This window comes from Diceros bicornis, chromosome 5, assembly GCF_020826845.1.
Source record: "Diceros bicornis minor isolate mBicDic1 chromosome 5, mDicBic1.mat.cur, whole genome shotgun sequence".
In the NCBI taxonomy this organism is placed as follows: Eukaryota; Metazoa; Chordata; class Mammalia; order Perissodactyla; family Rhinocerotidae; genus Diceros; species Diceros bicornis.
The window spans coordinates 29,438,003-29,465,534 of record NC_080744.1 but is presented as its reverse complement, the minus strand read 5'-3'; the positions used below and the strand labels follow the sequence as shown (position 1 = coordinate 29,465,534).

General features: G+C 38.8%; 1 protein-coding gene and 1 pseudogene across 1 annotated transcript; one reads left to right on the top strand and one right to left on the bottom strand.

The window, feature by feature from the left end:
- Positions 1 to 16,270: 16,270 nt before the first annotated feature.
- LOC131405850 (olfactory receptor 11H6-like) lies at positions 16,271 to 17,239 on the top strand. The gene has a single exon (XM_058541090.1). It carries the CDS (start codon positions 16,271 to 16,273, stop codon positions 17,237 to 17,239), a length of 969 nt encoding a protein of 322 aa, XP_058397073.1.
- Positions 17,240 to 23,302: 6,063 nt separating this feature from the next.
- Positions 23,303 to 27,532, bottom strand: part of LOC131405847 (olfactory receptor 11H2-like) — a 42,499-nt pseudogene continuing 38,269 nt past the window's right edge.

Sequence of the window (27,532 nt, the reverse complement as noted above, 5' to 3'; positions counted from 1 at the left end):
TAACAAATGGCTCTTCTGGTCAGTCAGGGATCTGGAAGAAGCAAGATTGGAAAATCAGAGATGAAAGGAGGCATGTGGATGCAACTATGGAAACGGACACAAAAGGTACAAATCTTGGTGTTTCATATCAATGCCCGCTACAGTGGATGAACTTGAAAGCCAAGTGAATAGAATGATTTATACTGCCAGCCAGGCAGCTTCTGTCGTCTGTCATCCCAGTGCTTGCACAGTATGTTCACAAATGGAGGAGCCATAGTGGTAGGAGTAAGGCTGTGTATGAGACCCAAAACATGAGCCTCTTACTAAGGTTAATTTAGCTATTGTAACCAATGAAAGACCAGCCAGCCAGTAGCAGAAACTGATACTGAGCCATCAATAGGGTACCATTCATTGAGAAGAGCAGCCAACCACTTGGTGGCAAGTTGATTACATCAACCCCCTTCCTCTGTGGAGAAGTAATTCTTTATCCTTTCTGAAACTGCCACTTATTTTGGATACAGGTCGTCCTTCCCTTTTAATAATTTTACACATTTTCTATTTACAAATAGAGACATTTTTCAATTCTACATCTTATGTTTTATAAATATATAATCTAAAGATGTGGATATATTCCTAAGCATAAACCATTAAGAGAAAGAGTGATAAATATAACCACATTAAAAAAACTTTAATTGGCTTAAAAAATTACTATACATAGCAGGCTGGGCTAGTGCCACAAGTGGTTAAGTTTGTGTGCTCCACTGTGGCGGCCTGGGGTTCTCCTGTTCAGATGCCGGGCACACACCAATGCACTGCTTATAGAGCCATTCTGTGGCAGTGTCCCATATGAAGTAGAGAAAGATGGGCACACATGTTAGCTCAGGGCCAATCTTCCTCAGCAAAAAAGAGGAGGATTGGCATCAGATGTTAGCTCACTGCTGGTCTTCCTCACACACACACACAAAAATTACTATACATATATTGAACAGGCAAATACCACAAATGGTAGAGGCTAATATTCACAAAATATAAAGAATTCTTTTACATCAAGAAAAATGGGAGAGGAAGTCAAGATGGCGGCGTAGGCAGACTCTGAACTGACCTCCTCCCACGGACAGAGCCAATTTACAACTACTGGTGGAAAAATTACCCAAGACAGAACTGAAAACTGGAGGAAAAATAAGAGGAACTCCTGCAACAACGGACAATTCTAAATGAGGTAGAACAGGCAGAAACTCCCTTCTGGAGAGGAAAAACGCCACCTTCACAAGCCACAGTGCCTCATGGCTGCTTGGGAGCAGCCCACAGGTACGCAGCCTCCCTGGAGGAGCGGGTCCCTGAGCAGGGGAGCGCCCCCACTGTGGGCATTTTGTGGAACTAGTACAATCGAGATGAGTGGCATAATATCTGACTTTGCCTGCTACTAAAACATTGGGGAGTACCCCCAGAAAAGCTGGTTCACATAGAAATTAAAACCGGCTCTTAAAGGGCCCACATGCAAACTCACCTGTGTCAGAAAGAAACCTAAAATCACCAAAAAGAAAGGTGCACAGTGCTTTGGTGAAAAGAGACTCACCTGATAGGCTCTGAGTGCATCACAGTGAAAGGTGAGACCTCTCCAGGGACTGGAACATTGGCAGCGGCCATTGTTGTGGCCTGGTGTGGGTGTGCTGACACAGACGCCATTGGAGTTCTCCCTGAGGCCTGCTAGCCCAGGGTCTGCCCCACCCGCTAGAGCACCGATTTAATCCAGCTCAGCCAGAGCAGGCAGCCCACCCTAGAGACTGACCCCACCCAACAACAATCCCTCAGGCAACTTGTGGGCCTGCATAGGCTGGTGACTGGATTCTCTGCAGCCTGGCAACTGAGCCAATATCAACGGGGCAGGGCATGCACAAGGAGCTGGTGGAGAGTGTGGGGCAGTTGTGGAGTGTGTGGGGCTCCCACTGTGGAGAGACTCGGTCCGCATCGGGAGGTCGGGGCGCACACACGGGGCAGGACTGTGTTGACTGTGTGTGTGGACCTGTGGGCAGCAGGGCTTGTCAGCTGCAGAAGACTTGTGCTTCTCAAAGACCTACATAGGGGGTTTGCCCCACCTTACAAAGCCTGAAATAATTGGGTGCTCCCGCGCCTGAGGCCAGCCCCACCCAGCTGCAATCCTCAGAGAGATGACAAGAGACATAAAGGCTGGAGGCTTATAGCAATTGTAAGGCCCTGAGCCTAACAACCTGCCACGCTGGGGGCCTACTCACTTAAAAGAAATACTGCAACACAAATGTGGTATTAGAACTTGCATCCAACTGTGCTGGGGCTCCCCACACCTGATAAAGAGTCTGAAGGGCCCACAACAACTACAAGCAGCTGAGCATTACAACAGCTGGCCAGGAGCATAACTCAGCCTCCCTGGGTGCCTACAGGGAGAGCAAACAGGCCACAACAGAAGGACACACGTAGCCCACATAGGGGTCACCACTGGAACATTGACAACTGAGGGAAGAACACTGCAGGCCTCCTAAGGCATCACTTAGTAAGGTCACCTATCCAAGAGCAGGAGATGTAGCTGATCTACCTAATACATAGACACAAGCACAGGGAAAGAGGCAAAATGAGGAGGCAAAGGAATACATTCCAAGTAAGGGAACAGGACAAAACCCCAGAAAAGAAACTAAGTGAAACAGAAATGATCAACCTACCCGACAGAGAGTTCAAACAAAGAATGTTAAGGATGCTCACTGATCTGGGGAGAAGAATAGATGAACTCAGTGAGAATGTCAACACAGAAAGGGAAGATGTAAAAAAGAACCAATCAGAAACGAAGAATACAATACTGGAAATGAAAAATTCACTAGAGGGACTCAAAAGCAGAGTAGAGGATACAGAAGAACGGATCTGAGAGCTGGACGAAAGACTAGAAGAAATTACCCAAGGTGAACAGGTAAAAGAGAAAAGAATTAAAAAGAGTGAGGACAGTCTAAGGAACGTCTGGGACAACATCATGCACACTAACATCTGTGTTATAGGTGTCCCGGAAGGAGAAGAGTGAGACAAAGGGGCAGAGAATCTATTTCAAGAAATAATAGATGAAAACTTCCCTAACCTAAGGAAGGAAACAGACATCCAGGTATAGGAAGCACAGAGAGCCCCAAACAAGATAAACCCAAAGAGGCCCACACCAAGACACATCATAATCAAGATGTCAAGAAGTAAATATAAAGAGAGAATCCTAAAAGCCACAAGCGAAAGTCAAGTTACATACAAAGGAAACCCCCTAAGGCTATCAGCTGACTTGTCAGCAGAAACCTTACAGGCTAGAAGAGAGTGGCACGATATAATTTAAAGTGCTAAGAGGAGAAAACGTACAGCTAAGAATACTCTACCCAACAAGGTTATCATTCAAAATGGAAGGAGAGATCAAAATTTTCCCAGACCAGCAAAAATTAAAGGAGTTTCTCACCAAGAAACCAGTGCTACAAGAAATGTTAAAGGGAATGATTTAAGGGGAAAAGAGAAGACCACAAATAAGAAAAATTATCTATTTCCATGATAAGAATGTAATGGATACAAATGCACAAAAAAGAGGTTAGATATGATATCAAAAACATAAAAGGAGGGAAGAGGGGAGTTAAAGAGTAGAGCTTTCAGACAGAGGTAAAACTAAAGAGACCATCAATTTTGTATAGAAGAAGAAAGGAACAGAGAAGGACTACTAAAACACTGAGAAAAAAATGTTAAAAATGGCAGTAAGTATATACTTATCAATAGCTACTTTAAACGTCAATGGACTAAATGCTCCAATTAAAAGGCATAGGGTGGCAGACTTGATAAAAAAACAAGACCCATATATATGCTGCATACAAGAGACACACTTCAGACTTAAAGACACTCACAAACTGAAAGTGAAGGGAGGGAAAAAGATACTCCATGCAAATGACAATGAAAAGAAAGCTGGGGTAGCAGTACTCATATCAGACAAAATAGACTTTAAAACAAAAACTATAAAAAGAGACAAAGAAGGGCATTACATAGTGATCAAGGGAACAATCCAACAAGAGGATATAACAATTGTAAATATCTACACACCCAATGTAGGTGCACCTAAATATATAAAGCAATTATTAACATACATAAAAACAGAAATAGACAGTAACACAATAATAGTAGGGGACTTTAATACTCCACTTACACCAACGGATAGATCATCCAAATAGAAGATTAATAAGGAAACATTGGCCTTAAATGATACACTAGAACAGATGGACCTAGTAGATATATACAAAGCATTCCATCCAAAAACCAAAGAAAACAGGTTCTTTTCAAATGCACATGGAACATTCTCCAGGATTGATCACATATTAGGCCACAAAACAAGTCTCCATATATTTAAGAAGATTGAAATAATACCAGGCATCTTATCTGACCACGACGGTATGAAACTAGAAATCAACTATAGGAAGAAAATCAGAAAAGCCACAAATACATGGAGATTAAACAAAATGCTACTGAACAATGACTGGGTCAACGAAGAAATCAAAGGAGAAATCAAAAAATACCTGGAGACAAATGAAAATGAAAATACGACATGCCAGAATTTATGGGATACAGCAAAAGCGGTTCTAAGAGGGAAGTTTATAGCAACACAGGCCTATCTCAAGAAACAAGAAAAATCTCAAATAAATAATCTAACAATGCACCTAAAGGAACTGGAAAAAGAAGAACAAACAAAGCCCCAAATCAGTAGAAGAAGGGAAATCATAAAAATCAGAGCAGAAATAAATGAAATAGAGACCAAAAAAACAATAGAAAAAGTTAATAAAACCAAGAGCTGATTCTTTGAAAAGATAAACAAAATTGACAAACCTTTAGCTAGACTCACCAAGAAAAAAAGAGAGAAGGCACAAATAAGTAAAATCAGAAATGAAAGAGGAGAAATTGCAACAGACACCTCAGATACAAAAGATTATAAGAGAATACTATGAAAAGCTATATGCCAACCAATTCGACAATGTGGAAGAAATGGATAATTTCTTAGAATCATACAAACTTCCAAAACTGGATCAAGAAGAAGTAGAGAATTTGAATAGACCAATCACTAGTAAGGAGATCAAAACAGTAATCAAAAACCTCCCCAAAAATAAAAGTCCAGGACCAGATGGCTTCCCTGGTGAATTCTACCAAACATTCAAAGAAGACTTAATACCTATCCTTCTCAAACTCTTCCAAAAAATTGAGGAGGGAGGGAAGCTCCCTAATTCATTCTAGTGAGCCGACATTACGCTGATACCAAAATCAGACAAGGACAGCATAAAAAAAGAAAACTACAGGCCAATACCACTGATGAATATTGATGCAAAAACCCTCAACAAAATACTAGTAAATCGCATACAACAATATGTTAAAAAAGATTATACACCATGATCAAGTGGGATTTATTCCAGGTATGCAGGGATGGTTTAACATTCGCAAATCAATCAACGTGATACACCACATTAATAAAATGAAGAATAAAAATCACATGATCATTTCAATAGATGCAGAGAAAGCATTTGACAAGACATAGCATCCATTTATGATAAAAACTGAATAAAATGGGTATAGAAGCAAAGTTCCTCAACATAATAAAGACCATATATGAGAAACCCACAGCTAATATCATCCTCAATGGTGAAAAATTGAAAGCTATCCCTCTAAGAACAGAATCCAGACCAGGATGCCCACTGTCACCACTCCTATTTAACATAGTACTGGAAGTCCTAGCCAGAGAAATCAGGCAAGAGAAATAAATAAAAGGGATCCAAATTGGAAAGGAAGAAGTGAAATTGTCACTATTTGCAGATGACATGATTATATATATAGAAAACCCTAAAGGATCCACCAGAAAACTTTTAGAAGTTATAAATGAATATGGTAAAGTTACAGGATACAAAATCAACATACAAAAATCAGTTGCATTTCTATACACTAACAATGAAGTAGCAGAAAGAGAAATTAAGAATACCATCCCATTTACAATTGCAACAAAAAGAATAAAATACCTAGGAATAAACTTAACCAAAGAGGTGAAAGATCTGTACACAGAAAACTATAAAACATTGCTGAAAGAAATTGAAGAAGACACAAGGAAATGGAAAGATATTCTATGCTCTTGGATTGGAAGAATTAACATAGTTAAGATGTCCATACTTCCTAAAGCCATCTATAGATTCAGTGCAATCCCTATCAAAGTTCCAACAACATTTTTCACAGAAATAGAACAAAGAATCCTAAAATTTATATGGAACAACAAAAGACCCCGAATAGCTAAAGGAATCCTGAGAAAAAAGAACAAAGCTGGAGGTATCACACTCCCTGATTTCAAAATATACTACAAAGCTATCGTAACCAAAACAGCATGGTAGTGGCACAAAAACAGACACACAGATCAATGGAATAGAATCAAAAGCCCAGAAATAAACCCACACGTCTATGGACAGCTAATCTTTGACAAAGGAGTCAAGAACATACAATGGAGAAAAGAAAGTCTCTTCAACAAATGGTGTTGAGAAAACTGGATAGCCACATGGCAAAAAAATGAAAGTACACCCTTACCTTACACCATGCACAAAAATTAACTCAAAATAGATTAAAGACTTGAATGTAAGACCTGAAACTATGAAACTTCTAGAAGAAAACATAGGCAGTACGCTCTTCGACATCAGTCTTAGCAACATATTTTCAAGCACCATGTCTGACCGTGCAAGAGAAACAATAGAAAAAATAAACAAATGGGACTACATCAAACTGAAAACCTTCTGCACAGCAAAGGAAACCATCAACAAAACGAAAAGACAACCTAACAACTGGGAGAAGATATTTGCAAACCATACATCCCATAAGGGCTTAATCTCCAAAATATATAAAGAACTCATGCATCTCAACAACAAAAAAACTAACAACCCAATTAAAAAATGGGCAAAAGACCTGAACAGACATTTCTCCAAAGAAGATATACAGATGGCCAACAGGCACACGAAAAGATGTTCAACATCATTAACCATCAGGAAAATGCAAATCAAAACTACAATGAGATATCACCTCAAGCCCGTCAGAATGGCTATAATTAACAAGACAGGAAACAACATATGTGGGAGAGGATGTGGAGAGAAGAGAACTCTCATACACTGCTGGTGGGAGTGCAAACTGGTGCAGCCACTATGGAAAACAGTATGGAGATTCCTCAAAAAATCAAGGATAAAACTGCCATATGATCCAGCTATTCCACTGCTGGATATTTATCCAAAGAACATGAAAACACCAATGCGTAAAGATACATGCACCCCTGTGTTCATTGCAGCATTATTCACAATAGCCAAGACTTGGAAGCAACCTAAGTGCCCATCAAGGGACGAATGGATAAAGATGTGGTATATATACACAATGGAATACTACTCAGCCATAAGAAACAGTGAAATCCAGCCATTTGTGACAACATGGATGGACATTGAGGGTATTATGCAAAGCGAAATAAGTCAGAGGGAGAAGGTCAAATACCGTATGATTTCCTCCATTAAGTAGTAGATAATAGCAACAATAAACAAACACATAGAGACAGAGATTGGATTGGTGGTTACCAGAGGGGAAGGGGTGAGGGCGAAAGGCATAATTCAGCTCATGTGTATGGTGATGGGTTGTAATTAGTATTTTGGTGGTGAACATGATGTAATCTATGCAGAAATAGAAGTATAATGATGTATACCTCAAATTTATACAATGTTATAAACTAATGTTACTGCAATAAACAAAAAATTTAAAAAAAAAAGAAAAATGAACACATGAATAGAAAAGTGAGTTACACACATAAATGAGAAGAAAAGGTAAAAAAAAGTCAAAACAACCAAAAAATATTCTTTTAAATTCAACCTAACTACTAATGAAATAAACACACATTAAAATAATAAGACATTACTTTTAATATTCATACTGGCAATTTTTAGAAAAAATTATAATAGCTTATGTGTGTATGTGTTTCAAACGGGAGGAAAATGAGCATTCTTACAACCTACTGGTTGGAATGTAACTTAATACAACACCTTTGGAGACCAACCTAGCAATATGGCAAACAAAAGCCTTAAAATTATGTATACATTTTGATCAGCCATTGCACTTATAGTAATTCATTGTAAGGGAACATCATCACAGAATTGTTTGTAATAGAAAGAATTACAAACAATCTAAATGTGCAACAGGAGAGAATTCCTTAGACAAATTATGTTGTAGCGATAAAATAGAATATTATGTTCCCTATTTAGTGATTAGGTCGACTTATATTTACTAACACGGCAAAAGATTCACTCAAGTTTGTATATTTTAAAAAGTATGTTCCAAAGTAACATGTATGGTATGATCCAATTTCTTTTTTTTTTTTCCTGAGGAAGAGTCACGCTGGGCTAACATCTGTTGCCAATCCTCCTTTTTTTGCTTGAGGAAGATTAGCCCTGAGCTAATCTGTATCAATCTTCCTCTATTTTTTTTTGTATGTGGGACACCACCACAGCATGACTGTTGAGTGGAGTAGGTCCACGCCAGGGGTCTGAACCTACAAACCCGGGCTGCTGAAGCAGAGCGCATGGAATTTTAACCACTTGGCCACAGGGCTGGGCCCTGATTCAGTGTTTTTAATGTAAATATGAACAGAAGGATAAACACCAAATGTTAATGTTATACCATTTTTTTGTTATTTATTTTTTTTGTTTTCTATAATGATATACAGTCTAATTACCATAATTTAAAAGATATTTGTAAATGAATCAACATTTTGGGATAATCCAAGAGGAGAAGAAATTATAAAACAGTGCTCTAAAGACAGTGTGAATGTAGATGGAACAGTGGAGGGAGTAAGGAAAGTTGTAGGTATAAATGAGGCATTTTCAGCATACATCAGGGTCTCCCTGAACCACTGCCAGGTGCCTGCCTCCAAGTCTATTACAATTCTATTTCTGCTCAACTTCTTCTGAGTTATGGACTCACTACTCATACCTGAGGTCAGCAGTCATATCAAAGATGCATGTGAGACTCTCAAAATCCCAGAAAATTCTCAAAATTAAATTAATTAAATTCACTTTCATTTGGAAATTCATTACTTAATGTATAGGGCATGTTGGAGAGAACAAAGGAGGCAGCATGGTGAAATTAAGCACCACCTATACCAACTCCAAAAGTTTAGATATCATTGATCTAAAGTCAGTTATGAAATGACCAAGTGTGTATATCTGCCCATTTCTCTCAATTCCACCCAAATTCCACAGGGGACATAGCAACCCCAAGAGCCTTTACAGACGTCCTGGGGAAGACTGTGCAAAGAGGGATCTGGGTGTTCTGGGTCATAATGCCCAAAGCAGAGCCTGGCCCAGCACAGCCCTTGGAGCTTAGCTGCCATGCTTTCCACAACATCCTGCCTGACAACAAGAGGGCCTGGGAAGGTCAGATTTACCCCAGGTCACCACTTCCTGCCAATGGCTTTCAGGTCCAGTGTTGATTTCTCTCCAGAGTTTAAATCCAGAAACCTAATCAAGATCTGGTTTCCCTTGGGTACTCCTAACTTAAGCAATGACTTTCAGGCCTGAAAGACATTTTCTCTTCAGCAGTAAAATGTCCTGTTTGGCTTAAACTTAGCATTGTCCTGGAATATCCAAACTGGCATGGTTCCAGCACCCTGGAGCTTTCCTGTATGAGCTCAGCTACCCACTGACACCTTGAGTGGGACAAAAGAGGCAATGAGCTCATTGGTGATATCACACAGCCTCAGTTGCCATGAGATCAATTCCAGGAAGAAAACATAGAGAAAGGGAATCAGAGAATGGAAAGAAAAGAGAGAAAAATGTATTATAATGAAGACAGAGAAAAACATAGGGATTCAAACTTACATTTAAATATTTATCTGAAACTGGAGCATCTAGAAAAATTCATTTTTTTTTTGATGTTTTAGTGGTTTCTAACATTGTGAAATTTTGGGTTGTACATTTTTGTTTGTCCATCACCATATATATTACTCCCTTTACCCCTTGTGCCCACCCCCCACCCCCCACCCCCATGGCCCCTGGTAACCACAGTCCAGTTTTCTCTGTCCATGTGTTGGTTTATATTCCACATATGAGTGAGATCATACAGTGTTTGTCTTTCTCTTTCTGGCTTATTTCACTTAACATAATATGCTCCAGGCCCATCCATGTTGTTGCAAATGGGACAATTTTGTCTTTTTTTTATGGCTGAATAGTATTCCATTGTATATATATACCACATTTTCTTAATCCAATCGTCAGTCGAGGGACACTTAGGTTGCTTCCACTTCTTGGCTATGGTGAATAATGCTGCAATGAACATAGGGGTGCATAAGCCTCTTTGGATTGTTGATTTCAGGTGCGTTGGATAGATTCCCAGTAGTGGGATGGCTGGATCATAGGGCATCTCTATTTTTAATTCTTTGAGGAATCTCCATACCGTTTTCCATAGAGGCTGCACCAATTTGCATTCCCACCAGCTGTGTATGAGGGTTCCTGTTTCTCCACATCCTCTCCAACATTTGTTGTTTTTTGTCTTGGTGATTATAGCCATTCTAACGGACGTGAGGTGGTATCTTAGTGTTGTTTTGATTTGCGTTTCCCTGATGATTAGTGATGTTGAGCATCTTTTCATGTGCCTATTGGCCATCTGTATATCTTCCTTGGAGAAGTGTCTGTTCATTTCCTCTGCCCATTTTTTGATCAGGTTGTTTGTTTTTTTGTTGTTCACTTGTGTGAGTTCTTTATATATCATGGAGATCAACCCCTGGTCAGATGTATGTTTTGCAAATATTCTCTCCCAGCTGGTTGGTTGTCTGTTCATCTTGATTCTGGTTTCATTTGTCTTATAAAAGTTCTTTAATCTGATAAAATCCCACTTGTTTATTTTTTCTTTAGTTTCCCTAGTCTGGGTAGGCATGTCATCTGAAAAGTTTCCTTTAAAACCAATGTCAAATAGTGTGTTGCCTATATTTTCTTCTATGAGTTTTATAGTTTCAGGTCTCACCTTCAGGTCTTTGATCCATTTTGAGTTAATTTTTGTGAATGGCAATAGCACATGGTCCACTTTCATTCTTTTGCATTTGGCTGTCCAGTTTTCCCAACACCATTTATTGAAGAGACTTTCCTTTCTCCATTGCATGTTCTTAGCACCTTTGTCAAAAATTAGCTGTCCGTATATGTGTGGTTTTATTTCTGGGCTTTCAATTCTGTTCCATTGATCTGTGTGTCTGTTTTTGTACCAGTACCATGCTGTTTTGATTACTATTGCTTTGTAGTATGTTTTGAAGTCAGGGATTGTGATGCCTCCGCTTTGTTCTTTTTTTTTAGGATTTCTTTAGCTATTCGGGGTCTTTTGTTGCCCCATATAAATTTTAGTATTCTTTTTTCTATTTCTGTGAAGAATGTCATTGGGATTCTGATTGGGATTGCATTGAATCTGTAGATTGCTTTAGGTAATATAGACATTTTAACTATGTTTATTCTTCCAATCCACGTGCATGGGATATCTTTCCATTTCTTTATGTCATCATGGATTTCTTTCAATAATGTCTTGTAGTTCTCACTGTATAGGTCCTTCACCTCCTTGGTAAGATTTATTCCTAGGTATTTTATTCTTTTTGATGCAATTGTAAATGGTATTATCTTTTTGAGCTCTCTTTCTGTTAGATCATTATTAGCATATAGAAATGCAACTGATTTTTGTAGATTGATTTTGTACCCTGCAACTTTGCTGTAGTTGTTGATTGTTTCTAATAGTTTTCCAACAGATTCTTTAGGGTTTAGAAAAATTCATTTTTTTCAGAATGGCTGTCTTTCTTGGGGAAAGTGACATGTCAGAGAGAACTGGTTTCTAAGGTACTTCTGAAATTAGAAAGAGAAAGAACTGATTTGGAAGGTTACATACTAATGAGATACCAACATAAATATTATTAATAACAAAATATTTTAAAAATATTGTACCAAAGAGATTAGACAGCCATCATCAAGGTTATAAAAAATCAACAGAAGTTTTTCATAAGCAAGTCACTGAGAAAGGAGGTTAAAAAAGAGTCTCCAAGTGCAATATGAAAGTGTTAGTGGGTCTAAGACTTCCAGATACATCAGTGGTGCTGCCAAAATGGAAAATTAGAGCATCCTTATTTAGGAGAAGAAACAGGAAGCAGGGGCAGCGCAAAAGGATCTGGTTAATGCTACTTAGAAGTGCTTGCACCCAAGTTACTTTCTGCAGGAACTGGTGAACATTGAACAGAGTGAGTGGGCTGTTCCCAGTCTCACTGCCTTTGTCAGCTTGGATTAGAGACATTCTGGCTGGTTCCTGCCACCTCATACCTCTGTGCTAAAATGACTAAAGCTTGGAGAAGAGAGATAGAGCCTAACACAATTTATAGAGAGTCTAGCAGAAGAAGGTAACATCTGAAACTGGTCTGACTCCCACCTCCCTATGAACCACACCCAGGAGTTCACATGTACCTCACTGTCGGTGTAAGACGACCATGTGTCTACTTAAGCAGCAAAGAATAAAGGAGATCTAAAGTTTTGCCCTGGCACAATATTTTTGTTGGAACTTTTGCCAAAGTAGCTCATACCCTAAAAGCTCCTTGTGGGCAATGATTGTTTTGAATAAATATTTATTTAAAATGGGCACTCATTTTTCAGTGAAATTTGTTGCACCAAGATAAACAGAAAGTTAAGCCACAGAGAACAACTTCTGAACAATCTTATCAAGTACAGTGCTTGAAGTGAAAATATTTAAGAAAAGAAGCCAAAATAATAACGTTAATAGAAGTTTTTCAGAGTGACTAAAAGGCATAACAATGACCAGGAAAGAACAACAGGTAGAAGCCATAAGCGTAGTAGGTATAGTTTTTCACTTCAGGCATCCTATTTGTGGAAAGAAAATAGACCAAGTTGAATTACAGCCAAATATAAACTCTTACGTTCTGTGATCTTCTGTTTAATCATTTTAAATGGTAAGACTGTCTTCAGAGCATTATGTATTAGATAATGCATGTGAAATCTGCTGGCACAGTAATCGGCACATAGCAGGTACTAAAAACTATCATATAAGCATGATATAAAGCTAGGTAGAGTGTTTATATCCTTTGAGACAGGAGAAAGATAATTCAAAAATATTAAAAGACATAGAACTCTTGGGGTTGAAGGTGTAAGAGGAGGCTGTGAAGTTAAATGAGACCCCAGGTTTTCTTACACTCATGAAGTCTGAAAGCCACTGGACAGTCCAGTGAGCATCACTCGCTGCTGCCAGGAGTCTGCAGGGGAAGCAGAGACTAACTTTTAATACCTCTAGACTGAGTGATGGAGATGAGCAGGGAGGTTACTTTTAGCGGGTAATTGGGACGATACTCAGGATTTGGGGATTTCTTAAAGTGAACTTTAAATGTCACTTGAAGAAGCACATATGATGGAAGGGTTGGCCCAGGAGCCTTGAAGGCTGGTTTTTAAAATCCAGAGCCAGTCTGGAAGTGCCAGGTGAGCAGCAAACCAGAGGGGCCATTACCAGGTGACAGTTTCACAGACGGATTCGTGGAGGCCTTTCACCTTTGAGCTCATCACTGAAAGTAAAACACACCTGGGGATTGAGTGATGCACTGTGATTGTCCCTGCTGCTCCTGAGGGGTGGCCTCCAGGGGCAATATGTGGCCAGAAAGGGATGCAAAATAAAAGGAAGGAAGAGTTTCCTGGCACTCTATTCCTTTTTGTGTATCAACTAAAGAGGATCCTTTGTGAGGCTTAAACTGTGGCAGAGGGTCACCAGGAATCCAAAATCCTGCACAACTAGGAGCTCTAAGAGGACACAGCGTGGAGCCTCTCGACTGCCTGCTGCAGTGCCCACGGTGTGTAATGCTGCTATGAAAAGAGAGACTAGGAGAAATATGTAAATGATCTTTTCTTCTGGTATGTGGCCTCCGTTCCTAACAGCTTTGCTGAGGCTAATCCTCCATATGCACAAACGGAAATTTGATATAAGTGAGTTGCATGTGAACAAATTGAATCAGATGCAATAAGGACGCACAGCTAATACATTACACAGACAGCTGACAGCTGTGCAGACAAAAAGGTTGGATTTTAGAATCAACATACTTAGAGGGACAATAATTCAATGCTACATTTAGAAATGTGGAGATGTTTGGTTTTCTTTTTTTAATTTATTATAAGGGATTGAAACAGAGTTTGGGATGCACTGTAGTTGTTTTTTTCTTCAATTATTTTATTGACATCATATCAGCTTATAACATTGTGTAATGTCAGGTGTTCATGATTATATATCAGTTTCTGTGGACTGCAACATGTTCACCACCAATAGTCTAGTTTTTATCCATCACCATACATATCCATACATATCCATCACCTTTACACCTTTCACCCTCTCCCCCACCCCCTTCCCTTCTGGTAACCACTAATCTGTTCTCCTTATCCATGTATTTATTTATCTTCCACATACGAGTGAAACCATATGGTGTTTAGTTTTCTTTTTTTGTTGTTGTTTTTTGTTTTGTTTTTTTTTGAGGAAGATCAGCCCTGAGCTAACATCCGTGCCAATCCTCCTCTTTTTGCTGGGGAAGACCGGCCCTGAGCTAACATCTGTTGCCAATCCTCCTCCTTTTTTTTTCCCTTTTTCTCCCCAAAGCCCCAGTAGATAGTTGTATGTCACAGTTGCACATCCTTCTATTTGCTGTATGTGAGACCCGCCTCAGCATGGCCAGACAAGCAGTGTGTCAGCTCACGCCCGGGATGTGAACCCCTGGCCGCCAATAGCCCAGCGCACACTTTAACCACTAAGCCACAGGGCCGGCCCCCTGTTTCCTCTTTTTTTTAAAGGCTGTAGAACTGGAGAGGAAAGGGGAGTACAATTTAATGAGGTAATGAACATTAAGTGACTGTCACAATAAATGTTTAATACATGACATTATTATTACTACCTTAGAAGTCAAATATTTTTTAAAGGAGTGTCTAAAAGTGGGTTTGTGTCATAAAAGGTGCCAAGAATTAGGATACAGGGCAGGTCAAGTGGGAATGTGGGATAAAGGTAGTGATTTCCAGCTTCGGTCAATAGTCTTGTTAAAGTCCTTCTTTATTATAAACAGGAATCTGGTTCAAAGGGTGGAAAGACGTAATACATACATAAGATATTTTTGCAGCCATCTGAGCTGACAGAAAAGTAGGTTCCATGATAGTAAGGCTTATGGCAAAGGTCTGAACTGAATGTCCAAACACCTAAGTTTTAGACTCTGTTTCTTCTACCAAAAGCCAAGATAACCTTGGATTAGTTTAATCTCTCTGGTCTCAGTTTCTGAGAAATGAAATTGAGCTTTATAATCTCTGAGATCCTTTCTGACACTAACAGTTTACACTAGTATATTCCTCTCACAGTTTTAGAGTTAAATATATGCTTTTGTTTCTTTTTTTATGTCTTTTTACATAAAATAATTCATCACCATGCAGTAACAAGATAATGAAGCATCTAAGCTAAGAGACAAGTGTTTCTCCATCTGCACCTTGCTATTTTTTTATTTAAGAGCCAGGATCTCCTAATAAAGGAGTGAAGCCAATGAGGATCCTTCTTCTCTGTATCAAATTAGATGCTACTCAGCGAGTAGAAATTAAATACCACCTTTAAGAAGCTAATAAGTACTTGCTAGAATGGAATTTGTGTCAGTGTCTTCAGCACCCTGATTCAGTCAACAAAGCTATCCAGGAAAGATCTCCCGAAAATATTATGTTACTGACCACATAGTAAGTACAATGCTCTTTTCGTACTTTTGGAATTCAATTTCAGATTGTATTTAAACTTGAATTTTTCTTAGAATTTTCCAAAGTACTATACAAAATTCTCTTTGCAACAAGAATAATTAAGAGTATAAATATATGAGTGTGTACATTATGAAACTATACATCAAAGATGAATTAATTTAAACACAAACAGAGAAAACAATCTGGACTCTGTTACATGATGTCAGTGAAATTTATACTCTGAGAAATGGAAACTGATGTAGTGGGGACTGTGGGAGCATATAGCAACATGTTGAACCAAGTTCTCCCAGAACCCTGACCTTGCTGGGCTAAGCCAGATCCTTGGGAAATGAGTTACTAAATTCAGAACCATATGGAGCCTTTTCACAAAAGTGTATTAAAGGAGTGCATAGGAGGTCAAAGAAATAAAAATAACTTTTCAAGAGAGAGAAAATGGCTAATATAATGGTCCTTATTGCTCATTCCCTTCATAGATTAGAAGAATGAGTATCTCAGAAGCCAATAATGTCTCTGGGTCTGTGAGTGAGTTCATCCTCCTGGGCTTCCCCTGCCGCAGGGAGATCCAGATCCTCCTCTTTGTGATCTTCTCCCTCATCTACCTCCTGACCCTCCTGGGGAACACATCCATCATCTGTGCTGTGTGGTCAAGCCGGAAACTCCACACACCCATGTACATCCTCCTGGCCAACTTCTCCTTCCTGGAGATCTGCTATGTCAGTTCTGACATGCCCAAAATGTTGTCCAACATCATCTCCCAGACCAGGAGCATCTCCTACGCTGGCTGCCTGCTGCAGTTCTACTTCTTCTTCTCCATGTGTGCTGCTGAGGGCTACTTCCTGTCCGCGATGTCCTTTGATCGGTTCCTTGCCATCTGTCGACCTCTGCATTACCCCACCATCATGACTCACCATCTTTGTGCCCGATTAGTGGTTTTCTGCTGGGCAGGTGGCTTTCTATCCATACTAATACCTGCGGTTCTTATGTCCTGGGTGCCCTTCTGTGGCCCGAATATCATTGACCATTTTTTCTGTGACCTGGGGCCGCTGCTGGCACTGTCCTGTGCCCCAGTTCCTAAAACTACACTAACTTGTGCTACTGTAAGCTCTCTTATCATCTTCATCACCTTCCTCTACATCCTGGGGTCCTATACTTTAGTTTTGCGAGCTGTACTTCGGGTGCCTGCTGGCTCAGGCAGGAACAAAGCTTTTTCTACATGTGCATCCCATTTCCTGGTGGTTTCCCTGTTCTATGGTTCAGTTATGGTGATGTACGTGAGTCCGGGTTCCAGGAGCCATCCTGGGACACAGAAATTTGTGACTTTGTTTTACTGCATGGCAACCCCATTATTTAATCCTCTGATCTACAGCCTGCGGAACAAAGATATGAAAGATGCACTAAAGAAAGTCCTGGGAGCACCATCAAAAGAAATTCCTAAAAATACAGAGAAATGATATTTTCTATCACTATTCTTTCAGAAATACAGAATTTCTCTCATTTTAAAAAACTCTTTTCTGGGCACGTCTACGTGTTTTATTTCTTACTCTCATAAAAGTTTGATTCATTACATGCAAAGAACCCAAAGCCTATCTCAAAAACAAATATCCACAGTCCTAAAGATCCATTGTAGGAAAGTTCTGTACAGTTTTCACTCACCAACAGATTATTTCTTTATTCTGGAGATTTTTTGAAGTCCTGAAACTAGTATAATCAAGATGGTATGTACAAAGCTAAGACTCATGTTTCCAACCTGTATCTTGGCTTTTATCATAATACTGTTTTACGTGTTTCAAATTTATCAGCTATTTTTTCCTTTCCAATTACAGGTTTTTCCATAATGAGGTATAGCGTCTACTCAGTGCACTAAAAAATTCTATTGCTTCATTTATAAGATCAAAGACCTAATGCCTGTCACTGAAACAGTAGTGTTTTTTCATTGGTGTTTTCCTTAGTGCCAAGCATTTGTAAAGTGTCCACGGTGTGCAGCAAATGAAAACGGGAAATGATATGGTTTCTTCTTAAGGAAAATTCTCAGCCCAACTTTGAAGAGGATGCATAGAAAGACATGCACACATTCACAGATGCCAAACCATTAAGTATTCCTTTCTCATATCTGGGTTTCTGCACCTTCTGAGCCTTCAGTAGAAGAATATTTACTGTTACAGAAAATAGATATGAGAAACCAGGAAATAGACTCTGCCAACCAAAACATTAGTTAGTTAGAGGCAGTCAGCCCTTAATATAAACTTTTTGACTTGACTTTATCATCTGCCTGTACTCTGAAATATTCATATTTTCAACTATGCCACAAAATATCCTTTTCTGGGGGAGGGGGTGGTTTGTGAAGTTGTCTTCTATATGTTGAAGAAAAGCTAATAATTTGACTGACGGCATGCAATCTAGACCAGACCTCAGCTCAAGTTTTCCATAGAAAAATAGACATCCTAAAATCCTCTTCCAACTTATTTTGGCATTGGAGATCTTTTCTGCAATAGAATATGCTAAGTGATGAAGCTTCCTTAACCATTGTGAAACTACAGGAGAATTCATGGCAACCTACAATCCTGAAGGGTTAGTTTCTCCTTGCCCTCTGCAGATTACCAGGACTGCACCAATCAGAGGTAACTCCACTATGATGTAATTATAGCGAGTTCTTACTTGCCTACAACAGAAGCTGACTCTGGCTGATTAAGCATGACAATGGAAAATATATATTGATGGAATATCAGGAAACTCATAGAATCAATGAAAGCTAAAGAATCAGAGTTGAGGCTCCGATTCAAAGTTCAATGTGCAAAGCACTCTATGGAACTGGTCTGATGAAAAATCACTATCACTACAGCCATACCACTGCCAGAGGCCACCAGATGTCACAGTTTTAACCACTGCCAATTCTATGCTAGGAACTTGTCTTTCCTGCAATAATTGTGGTACTTGCTTCATTGCTATTTTTTCTGTCAATATTTCACCACTACTGCCCCCCTACCCCGCTTCTGCTTCTTGCATCACTAGCCCCTGCATCAAAGTCTGGTGTAGTTGTGTGTGCTTGGTGGAACCAAGAATATATCCCCACGCCATAGCTGCAATGTATTAGGAGAGCTAATACTTGGCAATAAAAACTTCGATTATGCAAAGATATGCTTCAAGCCTGATAATATTGTGATTCTTCCAGCCACAAAAAGGGATTGAGATACTAGACAGCCAAAACAAACAAACAAAAATTACCAACTATAACAACCCATTCATTTTGACTCCCCAATAATTTCCTTAGGCTATGTTCCTGCTGGAGATTACATAGGATAGAACCTAGTTAAATGATCCGCCTGTCAACAGCAGTGAAATAGAAGCAGGATGAGAAAGGGGAATAAACTTCCCTGTGGGTAGTTGAGGGCTTGTCTATCTCGTGATGATTGCTGTAAGAACACACTATGATGCTTATTAGTCACTGCTGCATTATCTGGAGTTCTGAGAGCCAGAAGGGCTAAAGGGAAAGAAATCAGCCATCATCTGGAAAAGTCTCTATTAACTACAGTGAAATTTAATGCTAACCACTCTCCTTTCTCAGAACTGGGGAGGAGGGGATAAAGATTCTTCACTTAACTCACTTTGAGCCAAAAATTTTTAGCCTGGGGGTCAGTAGACCACAATTAACCAAATAACTAAGATCCTCATTTATATGTAGGTTTTTGTATTGTCTGAAAAAGATACTCAAATGTAAAATTAAAATATTTAAAATTAAATAACTTTGGTTTTGGCCTAAATGTTATATACCTAGAATTTTAAATAACCAGGGCTTGCTTAGTTATGCTGGGATGCATTATATTCCATTTTCTCTATATTTTTTTAAATTACAAGTAATATATTTTAAAATGAATACATTTTCATTGTAAAAGACAAAACAGTGCAAAATAAAGAAAATTCTCATATCTCCACACTTCTATACACGTACTCGTCTCCTCAGCAATGTGTTCAGTTTGGTAGGTATGCTTCTAGACCTTTTTCTATGCATTTATATATAAAAATATAAATTGCAGGTTTTGAATGAGTATATAAATTGGATTATACTCAAGTATTGCTCTACAACTGACTGTCACACCCATGCACTATTGTCACCTAAAAAGCAATATCTGAGAGAGAATTTCATCCAGGTTCCACAGAGACTTCTCTCAGTCTGGAACAAATTAGGACAATGAAGCTGCAGATACAATTTTTCAGGAAATTCTTTACCAGGAGGTGGTGCATGGCCGTTTGAGAACTCTACTCCCACGACATAGTGGCTCAGTGGGCTCTTCTGCCACCAAAATCAGGATTTAAATCAGGAAAACCTGTGAAATAAGAGGGTACTTTTCCCTCTATGTAAAGAAACTTTATTCTGAAAAATAAAGACGATTCAATTATCTGTTTAGCCTCAACATTTTCTGACTCTATGTTTAGTCCTCAGCCTTCTCTGTCTACACCGGCACTATCCAATACGATAGCCATGACCCACGTGTGGCTGTGGACCACCTGAAATGTGACTGGTCCTAATTGAGCAGTGCTGTAAGTGAAAAATTACATACTGATTTCAAAGACTTAGTATAATAAAAGAATGTAAATATCTTATTAATAATGTTTATATTGAGTATATGTGGAAATGATACTATTTTGGATAAATTGGGTCAAATAAAATATATTATTAAAGTTCATTTCATCTTTTTACCTTTATTAATGTAGCTACTAGAATATTTAAATTATACATGTAGTTCACATTTGTGGCTCACATAATATCTCTATTAGACAGCACTGATTTAGACTGATCTCAAAGAATCTAATAGCTTTAAATGCCATTAATATGTTGATAATTCTGAGGTTTTTATCTTCACTCCCAATCTCATCTCATACCTCCGGAGTTGTATATGCAATTGCCTACTTGAATCTCCACTTGGATGTTTATTCGTCAATTTCTAAGTGTACACACATACATATATAAGTGAAACAGAAGTTTCTTAGAAAAATACCACCCTTATCACAAATGATGCACTACTATTTTATTCCATTCCATTCTGTTTCTAAGGAAACATCTCATAAAGCACCAAGATGAATGACTGGCTGGCTGATGTCCTTTCCTCTTGGTAGGCTGACCAATCTACAGTCTCTGTGATTCAACTGACTCCTTTCTAATCACCAGACTGGAAGGGATTATTTATATATTCCTTGGGGGAAGATGGTTAAATTAGAGATGGCATTTGCAAGACACTGTTCACTGAAAACTAGGACTCAAGACTAAAGTCTAAAAAGACTTTAGTCTTTTCTCTTCCAAATAGCTTTCCTCATCGTCAAACTCATAGGTGTCCTTTTATAGTCAAATGCTATTTGCTCAGCATTATTCTCATCACTAGAACAGCCCATTATTATTCAAATTTAGTTGTACCAATTGTTTAGACATCATCATTATAATCCACAAAAAATAATTCTAAGTGGTTAGTCAACAAACAGTTCTCAGTCCTGTTTGCCTCTAGTCAGATTTATAAATGTGACACCTTTTTAAAAGTTTGTGTGCTTTTCTTGTCCAGCTTTTTCATACTTGTCAAAGGTCAATGCTACCAGTTGCTTGTTTCATTACATCGAAGGTGATTAGAGAAACTCTCCAGATCCTTCTGTGGCAAGGACTGCTACTGCCCACCCAAAGTGCATCCCCCTTTTCCTTAGTAAAAGAATCCTGATTTTGTTCAGAGTAGCAATGAGTTCAGCTAAAGACGTTTGCTTCTTCAGTCTCTCTTGCACCCAGGTTGGTCATGAGACATAGCTCTGGCCAATGAGACACAAATTGATGGTTTCTGGGAAGCCTTTTGCTTTCTTGAAACAAGAACTGCTGTTTCATTCTCCTCTAGCCTGGAACAGGGAAATACCTGGATGTTTAGCAGCCATCTTTCAACCATGAGGTAACAAATATGAGGATGAGGATCTACAAGCCAAATGTCACAAATTCAGCACAAGACAGTGGTTATGGATATTATGTTAGGAAAACATTAAGCCCCTAACTAGATATATATGATAGACATATTATGGTAGATATAGATGTATAGATATATATAAATTCTATATATATTAGACTTTTTTTTTTAGAACAGTTGTTTTAGGTTCATATCAATTTCCCATATGCCACTTGACCTCACACATGCATAGCCTCACCCATTAACATCTCCTACCAGAGTGGTACATGTGTTACAGTTGATGAACCTGTATTGACACATAATCATCATTCAGAGTTCATAGTTTACATTAGTGTTCACTCTTGGTGTTGTATATTCTGTGGGTTTTAAAAAATTTATGATGACATTTACCCACACACACAAAAAAGAGAATTTGAGATTTATCCAGTGTGTAAGTAGAAAGGAATTAAGTGTGGGGACTGATGGAAAAGAGGTTTAAGGAGATGATTCTGGAATTTGACATGGGAGATGTCAGAAATAGAGAGAACTTTTATGAAGTTATTATGCCTTTACAGGTATGGAATGCTAGGACCTGGACAAAAATGATGAGTAAATATGACAAAGGATCATAGGGAAGATGCCACAGAATTTAATGACATTAGGATAGGATATGAGAAGGTGAGGAACAATAAATGTTAAGATTTTAAGTTCAGGTTATAGATCAGTGGAGCTATTGGCAAATAAGGATGTTTAGAGCTAATGTAAAAGGAGATTAGCAAATTTAGAATCAGACATTTGAATTTAAAGTAGATCTTCATGTAAAAATATCAAGCAGGAGGTTGCAGATGTTTGACGAGGGTTTGGAAGTAAAGTTAGTTCTGGAGTTCTCCCAGAATGATGTTTTAGCCCAACGTTTCCTCACGAAGTGCAATATAGTAAATTAAAGTACAATTGTAGAAAACAAGAAATTAGAGAGTAGAAATTATCCCTAAGGGACACTTATCCAGAATTTTATGGAGAACTGTATGAAAATAAGGGCACCTTAGACCTAGATGGTAGTGATTCACGAAGTTGATAGCTCTTCGGCTTACACTGAGTATTAACTAACATTCATGTGTCTGCGTATGGAACATTTGGACCTACTTTCTAAAGCAATAGCATTGGCAAAATGTGGAAAATCAGTCAAGTCAACATAACTTTACTGAGGACTCATGTTGGTGCCCAAATCTATACTTGGATATCAAATATACAAAAGTAGTGCTTAAAAATTGTCCATGATGTTAAGAGGTTTTTTTTTTTAACTTGGTTATCTGAAATATTGTTGATTAACTATTTGTGTGTTTGCAATACATTCAGCATTTCCTATGCTCTGAAAAAGAACAACTGGCTTTGATGAAGGCAGAATTTAAAGATGTTGAAATACATCAAGTATTATGTAATGAAAATCAAAAGAGAAACTAGAAACTCAATTATAGAGAAATATATGAAAATCTTAAGTTGGATTTCAAAATAAAGAAGTGTATCTAAAGTAAAGAAATATCTGGAACATAAGAGTAATAACTTCCTAAGACTTAAACTATAAGTCTAATGAGTTTTTAAAGATCATCTTCCCAATATATAAAAATAAAATAAAATGAAGAGAAAAAAAGCCTGATTCATTTGTATCATGATCTTCCATCCTCCTGAACATTAATGATGCATTATGTTAAATTTGACTTTTGATTCCTTTAGAGATTTCCTGTAACAACACATTCAGAATTTTCTTTAGTGTCTCCTTCATATCTTTGTTCTGAAAGTTGTAGATCAGAGGATTAAATAATGGGGTTGCCAAAGCATAGAACAGGATCACAAATTTCTGCATCCCAGGATAGTCCCCAGAACCTGGGCTAACGTACATCACCATGACTGAGCCATAGAACAGAGACACCACAGCAACATGGGAGGCACAAATAGAGAAAGCCTTATGCCTTCGTTAGCCTGAGAGCACCTGTAGCACCACACTTAAAGTACAGAAGTAAGTGCCAAGGATGTACAGGATGGTGAGAAAGATTATGAGAGAGCTAATAATTCCACAGATCAGAGTAATTCCGAGTACTGGAACACAGGACAATGTCAGCAAAGGTGCCAGATCACGGAGAAAATGGTCAATGGTGTTTGGACCACAGAAGGGCACCTGAGATATTAGAGTCAAAGGAGTCAGTAACCAGAGAACGCCACCTGCCCAGTAGAAAACCACTAACTGAGCACATAGGTGATGGGTCATTATAGTGGGATAGTGCAAAGGTCTACAAATGGCAAGAAATCGATCAAAAGACATCACCGACAGAAATAAGCCCTCAGCAGCACACATGGAGAAGAAGAAGTAGAACTGGAGCAGGCAGCCAGCGTAGGAGATGCTCCTGGTCCGGGAGATGATGTTGGCCAACATTTTGGGCACATCAGAACTGACATAGCAGATCTCCAGGGAGGAGTTGGCCAGGAGGATGCACATGGGTGTGTGGAGTTTCCGGCTCGACCACACAGCATAGATGATGGATGTGTTCCCCAGGAGGGTCAGAAGGTAGATAAAGCAGAAGAGCACAAAGAGGAGGATCTGGATGTCTGTGCCACAGGGAAAGCCCAGGAGAATGAACTCACTCACAAATCCAGAGATATTAGTAGTCTCCAAGGTCCTCATGAGTCCGACCTGTGGAGAGACAGCAAGAACCATCGACATATTTACACTATCTTTCTTCTCCCTGGTAAAGAGATATATGTTTATTTTCCTTAGTTTGGGTTTGTGATATTACCATCTTCCCTTCAGAATGGTGAGTTGTTCTTTCCTCTTTGTCTCCTTTCCTCCTTCATTTATTCAATAAGCGTTTATTTTCCACCCAGTATTGCCTCTGTCCTAGGAGATAGGGAAAGAACAATGAATAAAAGAGCAGAGTCCCTGCTATTTTGGAGCTTATGTCAAATATCTTTTGTTCAAAGCAACTTCAAACAGTACATTACGGCTCTAGAACTTTTATAGAGAGGGAGTTTAGGAGCTTAAATCTGATTGGAAGAGATCCAAGGAGATTTACCTTGAAATCTCACTTGCATAGCAAGAAAACTGTTCCTACTTTGATTGTATGTTTATTTGTGGCAACTTCATGGTGAGCTGATACAGAATATGGAGTGGAGGTTAGCATCCCTCCACCTATAACATGGTGCTGCCACTGACACAATAACAACGAGATATGACAATCAAAACAAAATTTTTTGTTGTCTTGTGAGACATGAAGATTTTACTCAGTTGGAAAAAATAAGGAAAGGCTTTTCAGAGGGAGATGGACCTGGACAAAAGACGGAATGTTCCAAGGGCAATGATGGAGGAGAAATATTACTAGTATATAACAGTTATGTGAGAAGATTTGGATACAAGACAATACGTTTAGAGGAGAGTCCAAAAGAATGGAAGTTAGAGTACTTGTAAAGGAATGATGAGATATAAGGTCCAAAGATGGGGCCACACGGCAGGGGACTCACTGCCAGTCTGACTACTCCAGGCGTAATTTGCTCGTCAGTGGAAACCAACTGGAGCTGGTCTAGTAGGAGAGTAACATGATGAAAGGTTTATGGAAGCTGCATTTGCACGACAATTTGGCAGAGAATTACACGGTAATGAAATTGGCAGGAAACTATTAGAAAGTCCAAGGAAAAAGTATGAAGAGCTCGACGTAGGGTAATGTCTAAGCAAAAAGATGCCAGGAATGGATTCAAGGGATATGCAATGGCAGAAACCTAATCTCCCGGTCTTTGAAATCAGCAGAAGTAATTAAAGGCTGAGCAAGGGGCACAGGAGGAAGACACAGAAGAGAGACCTCACTTTCCATGACTGTCCTCTCACCTGGGATGCCTCACATTAGTACCTCTCATGGGGCCTTTCTGTTCCTGCAGGTCAACATACTGAAGAGTCGCGTTCCTGTCCTTGCCTTTGGGGATCTCTCAGCTCCCACTTGATTCCCCAGTCCCCTGTTTCCTTTTGACTCTTTGGAATCTGAGTATTATATTTCATTAAATAAATTAGCTTCTACTTACAAAGTTTCCTCTCTTACAAGCCACACGCAATGGGTGTTGATTTTCTATGTTGTCACCTGTGTGAAGGAGAACGGTAAACAAGACAGTCATCTAAATTATTGCCAAGTCTTAAAGAAAAATTTTGCCATTTTCCTGTCTGCTAAGAATACAGTTCTTCTGAAGATGACCCACAAAGATAAAACGATAGTTCTATAGAAAACATTTCCCTAATCCTATGTCTAATAAGTTTTGTAAAATAAGAACTATGTTTATAAAGGAAAATAATTATGAAAATTTATTCTCTTTTTCATGTCAATATATAAAATAAAATAGAAATTGAGGCATAGGAAAGAAGTTACTGTTCCATTGCCCACACCCACTTAGTTTAATGCAGCCCAGGAGTCTAAGGTGTCAGCTCCTTGGTAAAACACCTTTTGGTTCCTTTTTTTCACAAAGATCCCTTTCAGGCTTTACTCAGATAATAGAACACGACACAAATCTCTCCATTCCATGCTACTTATCCCTTCTAGACTCTGAAGCCCGTCTGTGGAGGCCTCAACCTTGGGAGAAATGGAGGCAATTAACAGGCATCATACAGACTTGAGTATGTTTCATCTTCAGTGATTATCATATTGGAGATGAAAACTACATGGCTGTGCACACACTCACGTGTACACTTGCACACACACACACACATACACACACACACACACACACAGGCACATACCCACACAGTCCAGGCTAACACAGTGTTGCTCCCTCTGGAGTTGCTTCTTCTAAACTTAATAAATTACTACTTAGCTAACAAAGTTTTTTGACATGAGATGCATCATTACCTTCAAGCTTTGTTAGACCTAGAGTCTCCCATGTCTGCTGTCCAAATGGCAGTTTAAAGATCTCATCCACTGTATCCATTCCTGGATATTCTCAGAGCTCCCTATCTCCATTCTCTACATACCTTTATCTATATATCTTTATCTATATCTCCTTATCTCCACATATAGATCAAACAGGATAGATATTGGTCAACCAAGAAGTCAGGGCATTAATTATGTGACAAAGATGAATCCATTTCCTCTTCTTCAAGTCAAGACTACATTCATTTGTTCTAAGCTTTCATTGCAGTTAGCTGTGCTCATGTGACTGAGCTATAGTCAGTAAAATGTAATTGAAACTGAGGTGCAGTACTCCAGGCCTTTCCCATGCATGGTCCTTGATGATCTCTGACATAATTGAGCATGTTGACCTAGGAAGTCAAGTTTTGAAGATGATGAAGCCAAAGGTGGAAAAAGCCTGAGTTCCAGAATTATCACTTGAATAACAATCACCTATCAATCAGGTACACCCGTCTGGATTTTAAGTGAGCAGAAAAATAACACCTTTCATACCTGATCCGCTAAAAAATAAGGTTATTTGGAGAACAATAATGTGACTAATTGAATAAAATATTTACATTTTTTTAAATGTAGAAAGAAAACAATCTGTGGGTGACTGTATCAAAATATGTCTATTTGCAGGCTTATTCCATTTAATTTTCTAATCCTAAAATAGCCAGGAGAAATTAATGAAACAATGTTTATGAAGGACAAATCCTGAGAAATGAAAATATTGAGTCATAGATTGGTGCCTTTTAAATTTTGGTCAATGTGGCCACATTTCCCTCCAAAGAGGTTTTGGAGCTTTCTTCATTACTGTTCCTTTTTCTCTATCGTTAGCACCAAGGCCTAGCTTTTCATACTGTGCTACTGGCCTAGTTCTTCAAACTGGGCTCATAAATGAATATAGCAACACTAT

Excerpts from the sequence above, each read along its gene's own strand:
- LOC131405850 (XM_058541090.1), top strand. The coding sequence starts at position 16,271 with ATGAGTATCTCAGAAGCCAATAATGTCTCTGGGTCTGTGAGTGAGTTC.